Genomic DNA, 16,566 nt, shown 5'->3' on the forward strand with positions numbered 1-16,566 from the left:
ATAACACTGTGTGGTGATGTTACTGAGTTATAACACTGTGTGGTGATGTTACTGAGTTATAACACTGTGTGGTGATGTTACTGAGTTATAACACTGTGTGGTGATGTTACTGAGTTATAACACTGTGTGGTGATGTTACTGAGTTATAACACTGTGTGGTGATGTTACTAACACTGTGTGGTGATGTTACTGAGTTATAACACTGTGTGGTGATGTTACTGAGTTATAACACTGTGTGGTGATGTTACTGAGTTATAACACTGTGTGGTGATGTTACTGAGTTATAACACTGTGTGGTGATGTTACTGAGTTATAACACTGTGTGGTGATGTTACTGAGTTATAACACTGTGTGGTGATGTTACTGAGTTATAACACTGTGTGGTGATGTTACTGAGTTACAACACTGTGTGGTGATGTTACTGAGTTATAACACTGTGTGGTGATGTTACTGAGTTATAACACTGTGTGGTGATGTTACTGAGTTATAACACTGTGTGGTGATGTTACTGAGTTATAACACTGTGTGGTGATGTTACTGAGTTATAACACTGTGTGGTGATGTTACTGAGTTATAACACTGTGTGGTGATGTTACTGAGTTATAACACTGTGTGGTGATGTTACTGAGTTATAACACTGTGTGGTGATGTTACTGAGTTATAACACTGTGTGGTGATGTTACTGAGTTATAACACTGTGTGGTGATGTTACTGAGTTATAACACTGTGTGGTGATGTTACTGAGTTATAACACTGTGATGTTACTGAGTGATGTTTGAGTTATAACACTGTGTGGTCTGTGACCAGGTCGTGGTGATGTTACTTAGTTATAACACTGTGTGGTGATGTTACTGAGTTACAACACTGTGTGGTGATGTTACTGAGTTACAACACTGTGTGGTGATGTTACTGAGACACAACACTGTGTGGTGATGTTACTGAGTTATAACACTGTGTGGTGATGTTACTGAGACACAACACTGTGTGGTGATGTTACTGAGTTATAACACTGTGTGGTGATGTTACTGAGTTATAACACTGTGTGGTGATGTTACTGAGTTATAACACTGTGTGGTGATGTTACTGAGTTATAACACTGTGTGGTGATGTTACTGAGTTATAACACTGTGTGGTGATGTTACTGAGTTACAACACTGTGTGGTGATGTTACTGAGTTACAACACTGTGTGGTGATGTTACTGAGTTATAACACTGTGTGGTGATGTTACTGAGTTATAACACTGTGTGGTGATGTTACTGAGTTATAACACTGTGTGGTGATGTTACTGAGTTATAACACTGTGTGGTGATGTTACTGAGTTATAACACTGTGTGGTGATGTTACTGAGTTATAACACTGTGTGGTGATGTTACTGAGTTATAACACTGTGTGGTGATGTTACTGAGTTATAACACTGTGTGGTGATGTTACTGAGTTATAACACTGTGTGGTGATGTTACTGAGTTATAACACTGTGTGGTGATGTTACTGAGTTATAACACTGTGTGGTGATGTTACTGAGTTACAACACTGTGTGGTGATGTTACTGAGTTATAACACTGTGTGGTGATGTTACTGAGTTATAACACTGTGTGGTGATGTTACTGAGTTATAACACTGTGTGGTGATGTTACTGAGTTATAACACTGTGTGGTGATGTTACTGAGTTACTGAGTTATAACACTGTGTGGTGATGTTACTGAGTTACAACACTGTGTGGTGATGTTACTGAGTTATAACACTGTGTGGTGATGTTACTGAGTTACAACACTGTGTGGTGATGTTACTGAGTTACAACACTGTGTGGTGATGTTACTGAGGCACAACACTGTGTGGTGATGTTACTGAGTTACAACACTGTGTGGTGATGTTACTGAGTTATAACACTGTGTGGTGATGTTACTGAGTTACAACACTGTGTGGTGATGTTACTGAGTTATAACACTGTGTGGTGATGTTACTGAGTTATAACACTGTGTGGTGATGTTACTGAGTTATAACACTGTGTGGTGATGTTACTGAGTTATAACACTGTGTGGTGATGTTACTGAGTTATAACACTGTGTGGTGATGTTACTGAGTTACAACACTGTGTGGTGATGTTACTGAGTTATAACACTGTGTGGTGATGTTACTGAGGCACAACGTAGTGTGGTGATGTTACTGAGTTACAACACTGTGTGGTGATGTTACTGAGTTACAACACTGTGTGGTGATGTTACTGAGTTATAACACTGTGTGGTGATGTTACTGAGTTACAACACTGTGTGGTGATGTTACTGAGTTATAACACTGTGTGGTGATGTTACTGAGTTACAACACTGTGTGGTGATGTTACTGAGTTATAACACTGTGTGGTGATGTTACTGAGTTACAACACTGTGTGGTGATGTTACTGAGTTACAACACTGTGTGGTGATGTTACTGAGTTACAACACTGTGTGGTGATGTTACTGAGTCATAACACTGTGTGGTGATGTTACTGAGTTATAACACTGTGTGGTGATGTTACTGAGTTATAACACTGTGTGGTGATGTTACTGAGTTATAACACTGTGTGGTGATGTTACTGAGTTACAACACTGTGTGGTGATGTTACTGAGTTACAACACTGTGTGGTGATGTTACTGAGTTATAACACTGTGTGGTGATGTTACTGAGACACAACACTGTGTGGTGATGTTACTGAGTTATAACACTGTGTGGTGATGTTACTGAGACACAACACTGTGTGGTGATGTTACTGAGACACAACACTGTGTGGTGATGTTACTGAGTTACAGCACTGTGTGGTGATGTTTCTGAGTTATAACACTGTGTATTGATGTTACTGAAACACAACACTGTGTGATGATGTTACTGAGTTATAACACTGTGTGGTGATGTTACTGAGTTATAACACTGTGTGGTGATGTTACTGAGACACAACACTGTGTGGTGATGTTACTGAGTTATAACACTGTGTGGTGATGTTACTGAGACACAACACTGTGTGGTGATGTTACTGAGTTATAACACTGTGTGGTGATGTTACTGAGTTATAACACTGTGTGGTGATGTTACTGAGACACAACACTGTGTGGTGATGTTACTGAGTTATAACACTGTGTGGTGATGTTACTGAGTTATAACACTGTGTGGTGATGTTACTGAGTTATAACACTGTGTGGTGATGTTACTGAGACACAACACTGTGTGGTGATGTTACTGAGTTACAACACTGTGTGGTGATGTTACTGAGTTATAACACTGTGTGGTGATGTTACTGAGTTATAACACTGTGTGGTGATGTTACTGAGACACAACACTGTGTGGTGATGTTACTGAGTTACAACACTGTGTGGTGATGTTACTGAGTTATAACACTGTGTGGTGATGTTACTGAGTTAGAACACTGTGTGGTGATGTTAGAGAGGATTGCGTCAGTACCATACCTCTGCTGCCTCTTGTTCACCTAATAGTAAATAGGTTGCTGGTGATAGTCGACTATCGTGAGCGGTAAGCTGGGAGAAAGTGATAGTATGCCTTGGTATCAAGTTTTGTAAAGAGTTGAGCTGGGATAGCATCTTTTGCCTGTGTATTCACTTGTTTATGAAGGAAGTTTGTGTCATATAGGATGGTAGTGGGACTTTTTCTTGGTTTGAGCTGGCTGGTTTACCCTGCGGCAAGTACCGTTAAACACTCTTACCACACACTTTACCCACTCTAAGCGAGGCAAATTCGCAGCTGTGAGACAGGAATAATAACCTCATAACTGTTGCCAAGAGCCACATATCTCTGGTTAGTGAGACTGAGACTCAGAAACTCATTGGTTAAAACATTAACCTGATTCTTCCTGAAGAAGATACGTGTTGACCATGAAGATACCAGGTTACTTTGTTTCGCAGCGTCACTCATGACGTGCGAAAAACACTTCACTCATGTTCCATAAGCAACTTTATGACTTTTATGTAGTAAATACCAATTACTCGTTCCAGTGGTGAGAGGTTCAACAGTAACCACTTAACAAATACTTCGTGTAAGGGTACAGTGTTGACCTGGATGCTGCTAGTAAAGTATATTAACTCAAGGACCTGTAATCTCCCTCTCTTTCCATGTATTAATCCTGATTACCTCCATTAACTAAGCACTCAATGTCCCTCACGTGCTTGACTATCAGTATAATTATAGTTTTGTAGGGCTGTTGTTATGTCAATGTCATCTGACGGACATTGGTTGAAGCCTGCAGTATACCTTGTCTACACACCATGTTAACTATTATGTTATAGTGTTTGCTTACGTGTCTTTCTAAACCAACTTGTCGGTATTTATTACCAAGGTTTATACCAACTTCAATCCAATATCTGTTTGCATTATTTGTTCCAGTAATGGTTGAGAATAAATATACGTAAATATTTCCAGTTCCAGAGTGCATCTCAAGGAGTACAGTTAGTTCATCTGTGAGAGAGTACTACCAGTCAGTCCATCTGTAAGAGGGTACTACCAGTCAGTCCATCTGTTAGAGGATACTACCAGTCAGTCCATCTGTAAGAGGGTACTACCAGTCAGTCCATCTGTAAGAGGGTACTACCAGTCAGTCCATCTGTAAGAGGGTACTACCAGTCAGTCCATCTGTAAGAGGGTACTACCAGTCAGTCCATCTGTAAGAGGGTACTACCAGTCAGTCCATCTGTAAGAGGGTACTACCAGTCAGTCCATCTGTAAGAGGGTACTACCAGTCAGTCCATCTGTAATAGGATACAGTCAGTCTCTCTGAAGACAGTAGTCAGTTCATCTGTAAGAGGCTACAGTCAGTCCATCTGTAAGATAGTACAGTCAGTCCATCTGTAAGATAGTACAGTCAGTCCATCTGTAAGATAGTACAGTCAGTCCATCTGTAAGATAGTACAGTCAGTCCATCTGTAAGAGGCTACAGTCAGTCCATCTGTAAGATAGTACAGTCAGTCCATCTGTAAGATAGTACAGTCAGTCCATCTGTAAGATAGTACAGTCAGTCCATCTGTAAGATAGTACAGTCAGTCCATCTGTAAGATAGTACAGTCAGTCCATCTGTAAGATAGTACAGTCAGTCCATCTGTAAGATAGTACAGTCAGTCCATCTGTAAGAGGCTACAGTCAGTCCATCTGTAAGATAGTACAGTCAGTCCATCTGTAAGATAGTACAGTCAGTCCATCTGTAAGATAGTACAGTCAGTCCATCTGTAAGATAGTACAGTCAGTCCATCTGTAAGATAGTACAGTCAGTCCATCTGTAAGATAGTACAGTCAGTCCATCTGTAAGATAGTACAGTCAGTCCATCTGTAAGATAGTACAGTCAGTCCATCTGTAAGAGGATACAGTCAGTCGATCTTACAAAGATACAGTCAATCCATCTGATAAAACTTGCTTGGTTACTCTGTTCTTGTTAAGTTTCAGCTTCTGTATCTCCATCAAGGAAAGGAAGCCAACTATGGCTCTTTCTTACTCAGCCATTTTAGTTTGTGCTGACTAAGCTTAGTGTAACACAGCCCCGGCGTCACACACACTCACAATACACTATTCGAACAAGAATTGGAAAGCTGTACACAGACTCAGAATACCTAGTATAACTGTATTAATAACTTGTTACGATGATGCTAATTTCTTGCTGTAGTGAAGAGTTTACTGACATTACAGGGATCATAATAACAATGTTAACAAAACAACTCTGCCTACACTAGATGCAGTTGAAACTGTCTCAGTAATTTCCTCTAAGTCACAGACTACAAGTCAAATAAATACTGACGACATGGGCAATCTTCCCGCTGTTTAGACCGAAAAACGGATGGCTTAGTAAGGCACTCAAGACTCAAACTTCACAACCAGAGTTGGTTGGTTAATTAGGTTTGAATGCTATCTACTAAACGAGAGTCATTAAGGTTGCATATTACCTGTATATTACCAGTCAAAATACTTTAATACCTAAGACAGGGACTAATGTAAACTATCAGTGTATATATACTAGGAGGTATACACTTCTCAGTGTTTACCTGGAGCTTACCTGGAGAGAGTTCCGGGGATCAACGCCCCCGCGGCCCGGTCTGTGACCAGGTGTCATGGTGGATCAGAGCCTGATCAAACAGGCTGTTACTGCTGGCTGCACGCAATCCAACGTACGAGCCACAGCCCGGCTGATCAGGTACCGACTTTAGGTGCTTGTCCAGTGCCTGCTTGAAGACAGCCAGGGGTCTATTGGTAATCCCCCTTATGTATGCTGGGAGGCAGTTGAACAGTCTTGGGCCCTGACACTTATTGTATGGTCTCTTAACGTGCTAGTGACACCCCTGCTTTTCATTGGGGGGATGTTGCATCGTCTGCCGAGTCTTTTGCTTTCGTAGTGAGTGATTTTCGTGTGCAAGTTTGGTACTAGTCCCTCTAGGATTTTCCAGGTGTATATAATCATGTGTCTCTCCCCTCCTGCGTTCCAAGGAGTACAGGTTCAGGAACTTCAAGCGCTCCCAGTGTATATATGTCCTGTATGTCACCACGGAAAGTTTACATACCGTTATGAATAACTATTAATCGTTTAAATTGAGCACAAGATGAGATTAATGTTACACACACTAACAACAAATATCCCAAACCTCTCCTTTAAAGTGCAGGCATTGTACTTCGCACCTCTAGGACTCAAGTCCGGCTAACCGTTTTCCCTGAATCCCTTCACAAAATATTACCCTGCTCACACTCCAGCAGCTCGTCAATTCCCAAAAACCATTCGTCTCCACTCACTGCCCTTAGACACGACATCTCCACTGCCTCCAGCCTCCTCCTTGCTTTAACATTCACAACCCATGCTTCACACACACATAAATGTTGGTACCACTATACTCTCGTACATTCCCTTCTTTGCCACCATGGATAACGTTCTTTGTCTCCACGAATACCTCAGTGCACCACCCACCATTTTTCCTTCATCAATTTTATGGTTTACCTCGTCCTTCATAAACCTATCCGCTGACAAGTCTACTCTTAAATATCTGAATACATTCTCTTCTTCCATATTCCCTTCCAATCTGATATTTAGTTTTTTCTTTCTCTAACTCGTTTGATACCTTCATCACCTTACTCAAACCTGTGTTGACACTTTCCCAAACTCGTCAACTAACCTGTGGAACTTCTCTCCAGAATCTCACAATAGAACAGTATCATCAGCAAAAAAAAATAACTGTGTCAACTCCCATTTTGTAAAAAGAGGGTAAAAGAGGCTCTGTGTGCAAGGGGCTTGGACATACAGCAGGTATGTGTGAGCGTGTTAGATAGGAGTGAATGGAGACGAATAGTTTTTGGGACCTGACGAGCTGTTGGAGTGTAAGCAGGGTAATGTTTTGTGAAGGGATTCAGGGGAACTGGTTAGCCAGACTTGAGTCCTGGACGTGGGAAGCCTCAACAAGCAGTATTTTATGTTAATGTAACCACGAACATGTGGTTTTCGCTCACCATAAGGCGGGCCAAAACAACATGGGCTCGAGTCCTTGACTAGTCGCAGTGTTGTTATTGATCAGTACCGCTTGTTCGTGGTTACAGTAATATAAAATATTGCTCGCTGAGGCTAGTACACCAAACGAGGAGTAGAATGAAATTAGCTCAGAGGTACCCACACCACCGTATGTCCCCGGATCACGGTAAAACACCTAGCTCTGCTGAGTGCGTGATACTTGCAGGATTTGGTGATCCTGTGGGTTAGAGCGTCATGTGGTTTTCGCTCACCATGAGGGAGGCCAAAGCAACATGGGGTTCAAGTCCTTGGTTAGTCGCAGTGTTGTTAATGTTATATATATATATATATATATATATATATATATATATATATATATATATATATACATATATATATATATATATATATATATATATATATATATATATATATATATATATATATATATATATATATATATATATATATTGTGGTGTTATATAACGTAAGTAAGTATAAACAGTTTATAATCAGATAAAGCATGAACATAAAAATTAATGGTTATATATAACCTGGGTACAGACAGTTTATAATCTCATATAGTTAATTATGAAGGTATATAACTATTAGTTTATATAAATAACTTTCTTTAATAACAAATTTATTTAGAAAAGTAATTCTTTATCTTGGTGTGTACATTCGCATCAGACTTAATAATTATAAATACATTGTCCACAAAATAATTTTATATAAATAATCTGTGCGTCGTAACAACAATTTACAGAATAAAACTCTGAAATATAATTAGGATCGTAGATAAAAATATTCATATATACATTGTGAGAGAACCAACGAGATACTCTCAAGTGCTCGTTATATTCTTCTCCCAGGCTACACTCACCACTAATTTAACTAAAGTGCATTCACCTCCTCCACCACCACTTTATATACATATATATATATATATATATATATATATATATATATATATATATATATATATATATATATATATATATATATATATATATATATATATTAGTGTGTGTGTATAGAGCAACCAGTGTAAAAAATAGTGAAATTCCAAGCACTTTCGTGATTTCTCACATTATCGAGGACCTGTAAAACTAAAAGAGTAAAAGGACGGTATATAAGGACGAGACTACAACATGTGACTTTTTTATGAATATGTAAGTAGGTAGTGAAGGATAAGTGAAACACAACTTATAATATAACGTAGGTGAGAGAGTATCAGAGACTGAAACATGATAGTTTCTTCTGCATGTAAACTTCTGTTTGTATTTTGATGTGAGTTGTATGTTGTTATTGTTTATTGCATGTTGATGCTGCTACATAATAATATGCTGTACTCACGCTCCTGTTGCCTAGATTAAGTACTAGACAGTGAAGGTAGGCAGCTGTGCCAGTCAGACCAGACACATTATGAGGCGCCGACTGGTCGAACCTTGGTTGTGGGTCCTCTGATTGCACCTCTCCCTCCTCGCTGCCACTCAGGTCCAGTAGCGGTCTGATGGGCTCCACCGGACTGCTGCTGCTGCCGCTCAGAGCCATCTCCAGGTTCACGATGACTCCGCTGGTATCAGCATTAATACTAGCACTTCTAGTGACACGTGCTGAACCAGGATTCTCACTTTGGTGTGGCAGGTGAGTGTAAGCCGAGTGTATCGTTGATGATAGCACTACACAAGCTCCTGTGTAACAAGCAAATTTTGTTTAACATTCTCAAGTACACACTTAACATTCACCAGTACATAATAAACATTCACCAGTACATAATAAACATTCACCAGTACATAATAAACATTCACCAGTACATAATAAACATTCACCAGTACATAATAAACATTCACCAGTACACAATAAACATTCACCAGTACATAATAAACATTCACCAGTACATAATAAACATTAACCAGTACACAATAAACAATCACCTATATACATTGTAGTAAACAGTCACTTGTATATATAAGTTTAATTTAGATTTTTATCTGTCTTAATATTCAGGACGTAAGTGAATATATTGTGGTAGGACATTATTAGTGAAGTGATGTGAAGTGAGCAAGGTGGTGACAGGAGACATGTCTTCAATAAAATGTTTTACATTATTAGTAAAGTGATGTGAAGTGAGCAAGGTGGTGACAGGAGAGACATGTCTTCAATAAAATGTTTTACATTATTAGTGAAGTGATGTGAAGTGAGCAAGGTGGTGACACGAGACATGTCTTCAATAAAATGTTTTACATTATTAGTGAAGTGATGTGAAGTGAGCAAGGTGGTGACAGGAGAGACATGTCTTCAATAAAATGTCTTACATTATTAATGAAGTGATGTGAAGTGAGCAAGGTGGTGACAGGAGAGACATGTCTTCAATAAAATGTTTTACATTATTAGTAAAGTGATGTGAAGTGAGCAAGGTGGTGACAGGAGAGACATGTCTTCAATAAAATGTTTTACATTATTAGTAAAGTGATGTGAAGTGAGCAAGGTGGTGACAGGAGAGACATGTCTTCAATAAAATGTTTTACATTATTAGTAAAGTGATGTGAAGTGAGCAAGGTGGTGACAGGAGAGACATGTCTTCAATAAAATGTCTTACATTATTAATGAAGTGATGTGAAGTGAGCAAGGTGGTGACAGGAGAGACATGTCTTCAAAAAGATGCCTCAGTGTGTGTATTGGTGTACATTGATCTTTCCCTCTCTCCCTCCCTTCATACATCCCTCCATCTCTCCCTCCCTTCATACATCCCTCCATCTCTCCCTCCCTTCATACATCCCTCCATCTCTCCCTCCCTTCATACATCCCTCCATCTCTCCCTCCCTTCATACATCCCTCCATCTCTCCCTCCCTTCATACATCCCTCCATCTCTCCCTCCCTTCATACATCCCTCCATCTCTCCCTCCCTTCATACATCCCTCCATCTCTCCCTCCCTTCATACATCCCTCCATCTCTCCCTCCCTTCATACATCCCTCCATCTCTCCCTCCCTTCATACGTCCCTCCATCTCTCCCTCCCTTCATACGTCCCTCCATCTCTCCCTCCCTTCATACATCCCTCCATCTCTCCCTCCCTTCATACGTCCCTCCCTCTCTCCCTCCCTTCATACGTCCCTCCCTCTCTCCCTCCCTTCATACATCCCTCCATCTCTCCCTCCCTTCATACATCCCTCCATCTCTCCCTCCCTTCATACATCCCTCCATCTCTCCCTCCCTTCATACATCCCTCCATCTCTCCCTCCCTTCATACATCCCTCCATCTCTCCCTCCCTTCATACGTCCCTCCATCTCTCCCTCCCTTCATACATCCCTCCATCTCTCCCTCCCTTCATACGTCCCTCCATCTCTCCCTCCCTTCATACGTCCCTCCATCTCTCCCTCCCTTCATACATCCCTCCATCTCTCCCTCCCTTCATACGTCCCTCCATCTCTCCCTCCCTTCATACATCCCTCCATCTCTCCCTCCCTTCATACGTCCCTCCATCTCTCCCTCCCTTCATACATCCCTCCATCTCTCCCTCCCTTCATACATCCCTCCATCTCTCCCTCCCTTCATACATCCCTCCATCTCTCCCTCCCTTCATACGTCCCTCCATCTCTCCCTCCCTTCATACATCCCTCCATCTCTCCCTCCCTTCATACATCCCTCCATCTCTCCCTCCCTTCATACATCCCTCCATCTCTCCCTCCCTTCATACATCCCTCCATCTCTCCCTCCCTTCATACGTCCCTCCATCTCTCCCTCCCTTCATACATCCCTCCATCTCTCCCTCCCTTCATACATCCCTCCATCTCTCCCTCCCTTCATACATCCCTCCATCTCTCCCTCCCTTCATACGTCCCTCCATCTCTCCCTCCCTTCATACGTCCCTCCATCTCTCCCTCCCTTCATACGTCCCTCCATCTCTCCCTCCCTTCATACATCCCTCCATCTCTCCCTCCCTTCATACATCCCTCCATCTCTCCCTCCCTTCATACGTCCCTCCATCTCTCCCTCCCTTCATACATCCCTCCATCTCTCCCTCCCTTCATACATCCCTCCATCTCTCCCTCCCTTCATACATCCCTCCATCTCTCCCTCCCTTCATACGTCCCTCCATCTCTCCCTCCCTTCATACATCCCTCCATCTCTCCCTCCCTTCATACATCCCTCCATCTCTCCCTCCCTTCATACATCCCTCCATCTCTCCCTCCCTTCATACATCCCTCCATCTCTCCCTCCCTTCATACATCCCTCCATCTCTCCCTCCCTTCATACATCCCTCCATCTCTCCCTCCCTTCATACATCCCTCCATCTCTCCCTCCCTTCATACATCCCTCCATCTCTCCCTCCCTTCATACATCCCTCCATCTCTCCCTCCCTTCATACATCCCTCCATCTCTCCCTCCCTTCATACATCCCTCCATCTCTCCCTCCCTTCATACATCCCTCCATCTCTCCCTCCCTTCATACGTCCCTCCATCTCTCCCTCCCTTCATACGTCCCTCTTCATACGTCCCTCCTCTCTCCTCCCTTCATACATCCCTCCTCTCTCCCTCCCTTCATATGTCCCTCCATCTCTCCCTCCCTTCATACATCCCTCCATCTCTCCCTCCCTTCATACATCCCTCCATCTCTCCCTCCCTTCATACGTCCCTCCATCTCTCCCTCCCTTCATACATCCCTCCATCTCTCCCTCCCTTCATACATCCCTCCATCTCTCCCTCCCTTCATACATCCCTCCATCTCTCCCTCCCTTCATACATCCCTCCATCTCTCCCTCCCTTCATACATCCCTCCATCTCTCCCTCCCTTCATACATCCCTCCATCTCTCCCTCCCTTCATACATCCCTCCATCTCTCCCTCCCTTCATACATCCCTCCATCTCTCCCTCCCTTCATACGTCCCTCCATCTCTCCCTCCCTTCATACATCCCTCCATCTCTCCCTCCCTTCATACATCCCTCCATCTCTCCCTCCCTTCATACATCCCTCCATCTCTCCCTCCCTTCATACGTCCCTCCATCTCTCCCTCCCTTCATACGTCCCTCCATCTCTCCCTCCCTTCATACATCCCTCCATCTCTCCCTCCCTTCATACATCCCTCCATCTCCCTCCCCATCTCTCCCTCCCTTCATACGTCCCTCATCTCCCTCCCTTCATACATTCCTCCATCTCTTCCTCCCTTCATACGTCCCTCCATCTCTCCCTCCCTTCATACGTCCCTCCATCTCTCCCTCCCTTCATACATCCCTCCATCTCTCCCTCCCTTCATACGTCCCTCCATCACCCCCTCCCTTCATACGTCCCTCCATCTCTCCCTCCCTTCACACATCCCTCCATCTCTCCCTCCCTTCATACATCCCTCCATCTCTCCCTCCCTTCATACGTCCCTCCATCTCTCCCTCCCTTCATACGTCCCTCCATCTCCCCCTCCCTTCACACATCTCTCCATCTCTCCCTCCCTTCATACATCCCTCCACCTCTTCCTCCCTTCATACGTCCCTCCATCTCTTCCTCCCTTCATACGTCCCTCCATATCTCCCTCCCTTCATACGTCCCTCCATCTCTCCCTCCCTTCATACGTCCCTCCATCTCTCCCTCCCTTCATACGTCCCTCCATCTCTCCCTCCCTTCATACGTCCCTCCATCTCTCCCTTCATACGTCCCTCCATCTCTCCCTCCCTTCATACATCCCTCCATCTCTCCCTCCCTTCATACGTCCCTCCATCTCTCCCTCCCTTCATACATCCCTCCATCTCTCCCTCCCTTCATACGTCCCTCCATCTCTCCCTCCCTTCATACGTCCCTCCATCTCTCCCTCCCTTCATACGTCCCTCCATCTCTTCCTCCCTTCATACATCCCTCCATCTCTCCCTCCCTTCATACATCCCTCCATCTCTCCCTCCCTTCATACATCCCTCCATCTCTCCCTCCCTTCATACGTCCCTCCATCTCCTTCCCTTCATACATCCCTCCATCTCTCCCTCCCTTCATACATCCCTCCATCTCTCCCTTCATACATCCCTCCATCTCTCCCTCCCTTCATACATCCCTCCATCCCTCCCTCCCTTCATACGTCCCTCCATCTCTCCCTTCACACATCCCTCCATCTCTCCCTCCCTTCATACGTCCCTCCATCTCTTCCTCCCTTCATACGTCCCTCCATCTCTCCCTCCCTTCATACATCCCTCCATCTCTCCCTTCATACATCCCTCCATCTCTCCCTCCCTTCATACGTCCCTCCATCTCCCCCTCCCTTCACACATCCCTCCATCTCTCCCTCCCTTCATGCGTCCCTCCATCTCTCCCTCCCTTCATACATCCCTCCATCTCTCCCTCCCTTCATACATCCCTCCATCTCTCCCTACATACATCTCTCCATCTCTTCCTCCATTCATACATCCCTCCATCTCTCCCTCCCTTCATACGTCTCTCCATCTCTTCCTCCCTTCATACGTCCCTCCATCTCTCCCTCCCTTCATACATCCCTCCATCTCTCCCTCCCTACATCCTTCCCTCCATCTCTCCCTCCCTTCAGACATCCCTCCCTCTCTCCCTCCCTTCATACGTCCCTCCATCTCTCCCTCCCTTCATCCGTCCCTCCATCTCTCCCTCCCTTCATACATCCCTCCATCTCTCCCTCCCTTCATACGTCCCTCCTCTCTCCCTCCCTTCATACATCCCTCCATCTCTCCCTCCCTTCATACGTCCCTCCATCTCTCCCTCCCTTCATACATCCCTCCATCTCTCCCTCCCTTCATACGTCCCTCCATCTCTCCCTCCCTTCATACGTCCCTCCATCTCTCCCTTCATACGTCCCTCCATCTCTCCCTCCCTTCATACGTCCCTCCATCTCTCCCTCCCTTCATACATCTCTCCCTCCATACATCCTTCCATCTCTCCCTCCCTTCATACGTCCCTCCTCTCTCCCTCCCTTCATACATCCCTCCATCTCTCCCTCCCTTCATACATCTCTCCCTCCATACATCCCTCCATCTCTCCCTCCCTTCATACGTCCCTCCTCTCTCCCTCCCTTCATACATCCCTCCATCTCTCCCTCCCTTCATACGTCCCTCCATCTCTTCCTCCCTTCATACGTCCCTACATCTTTCCCTCCCTTCATGCATCCCTCCATCTCTCCCTCCCTTCATACGTCCCTCCATCTCTCCCTCCCTTCATACGTCCCTCCATCTCTCCCTCCCTTCATACATCCCTCCATCTCTCCCTCCCTTCATACATCCCTGCTCTCTCCCTCCCTTCATACATCCCTCCATCTCTCCCTCCCTTCATACATCCCTCCATCTCTCCCTCCCTTCATACATCCCTCCATCTCTCCCTCCCTTCATACGTCCCTCCATTTCTCCCTCCCTTCATACATCTCTCCCTCCATACATCCCTCCATCTCTCCCTCCCTTCATACGTCCCTCCTCTCTCCCTCCCTTCATACATCCCTCCATCTCTCCCTCCCTTCATACGTCCCTCCATCTCTTCCTCCCGTCATACGTCCCTACATCTTTCCCTCCCTTCATGCATCCCTCCATCTCTCCCTCCCTTCATACGTCCCTCCATCTCTCCCTCCCTTCATACGTCCCTCCATCTCTCCCTCCCTTCATACATCCCTCCATCTCTCCCTCCCTTCATACATCCCTCCTCTCTCCCTCCCTTCATACATTCCTCCATCTCTCCCTCCCTTCACACATCCCTCCATCTCTCCCTCCCTTCATACATCCCTCCATCTCTCCCTCCCTTCATACGTCCCTCCATCTCTCCCTCCCTTCATACATCTCTCCCTCCATACATCCCTCCATCTCTCCCTCCCTTCATACGTCCCTCCTCTCTCCCTCCCTTCATACATCCCTCCATCTCTCCCTCCCTTCATACGTCCCTCCATCTCTCCCTCCCTTCATACGTCCCTACATCTTTCCCTCCCTTCATACATCCCTCCATCTCTCCCTCCCTTCATACATCCCTCCATCTCTCCCTCCCTTCATACGTCCCTCCATCTCTCCCTCCCTTCATACGTCCCTCCATCTCTCCCTCCCTTCATACGTCCCTCCATCTCTCCCTCCCTTCATACGTCCCTCCATCTCTCCCTCCCTTCATACGTCCCTCCATCTCTCCCTCCCTTCATACATCCCTCCATCTCTCCCTCCCTTCATACATCCCTCCATCTCTCCCTCCCTTCATACGTCCCTCCATCTCTCCCTCCCTTCATACATCCCTCCATCTCTCCCTCCCTTCATACGTCCCTCCATCTCTCCCTCCCTTCATACGTCCCTCCATCTCTCCCTCCCTTCATACGTCCCTCCATCTCTCCCTCCCTTCATACATCCCTCCATCTCTCCCTCCCTTCATACATCCCTCCATCTCTCCCTCCCCTCCCTCCCCATACGTCCCTCCATCTCCTCCCTTCATACATCTCTCCCTCCCCATCTCTCCCTCCCTTCATACATCCCTCCATCTCTCCCTCCCTTCATACATCCCTCCATCTCTCCCTCCCTTCATACATCCCTCCATCTCTCCCTCCCTTCATACGTCCCTCCATCTCTACCTCCATTCATACATCTCTCCCTCCATCTCTCCCCTCCCTTCATACATCCCTCCATCTCTCCCTCCCTTCATACTTCCCTCCATCTCTCCCTCCCTTCATACATCCCTCCATCTCTCCCTCCCTTCATACATCCCTCCATCTCTCCCTCCCTTCATACATCCCTCCATCTCTCCCTCCCTTCATACATCCCTCCATCTCTCCCTCCCTTCATACGTCCCTCCATCTCTCCCTCCCTTCATACGTCCCTCCATCTCTCCCTCCCTTCATACATCCCTCCATCTCTCCCTCCCTTCATACATCCCTCCATCTCTCCCTCCCTTCATACATCCCTCCATCTCTCCCTCCCTTCATACGTCCCTCCATCTCTCCCTCCCTTCATACATCCCTCCATCTCTCCCTCCCTTCATACATCCCTCCATCTCTCCCTCCCTTCATACATCCCTCCATCTCTCCCTCCCTTCATACATCCCTCCATCTCTCCCTCCCTTCATACGTCCCTCCATCTCTCCCTCCCTTCATACATCCCTCCATCTCTCCCTCCCTTCATACGTCCCTCCATCTCTCCCTCCCTT

General features: G+C 45.3%; 1 protein-coding gene across 1 annotated transcript in view; it reads right to left on the reverse strand.

Annotated features, from left to right (window-relative positions):
- Positions 1 to 8,490: 8,490 nt before the first annotated feature.
- LOC128704934 (uncharacterized) overlaps positions 8,491 to 16,566 on the reverse strand; it is a 34,311-nt gene continuing 26,235 nt past the window's right edge. The window contains exon 4 of the mRNA XM_070081340.1: positions 8,491 to 9,149. Within this exon, the coding sequence (XP_069937441.1) occupies positions 8,761 to 9,149 (389 nt within the window). The 3' untranslated portion in view covers positions 8,491 to 8,760. The remainder of the gene's footprint in view (positions 9,150 to 16,566) is intronic.

This window comes from Cherax quadricarinatus, unplaced genomic scaffold (genome assembly GCF_038502225.1).
Source record: "Cherax quadricarinatus isolate ZL_2023a unplaced genomic scaffold, ASM3850222v1 Contig2382, whole genome shotgun sequence".
Lineage (NCBI taxonomy): Eukaryota > Metazoa > Arthropoda > Malacostraca > Decapoda > Parastacidae > Cherax > Cherax quadricarinatus.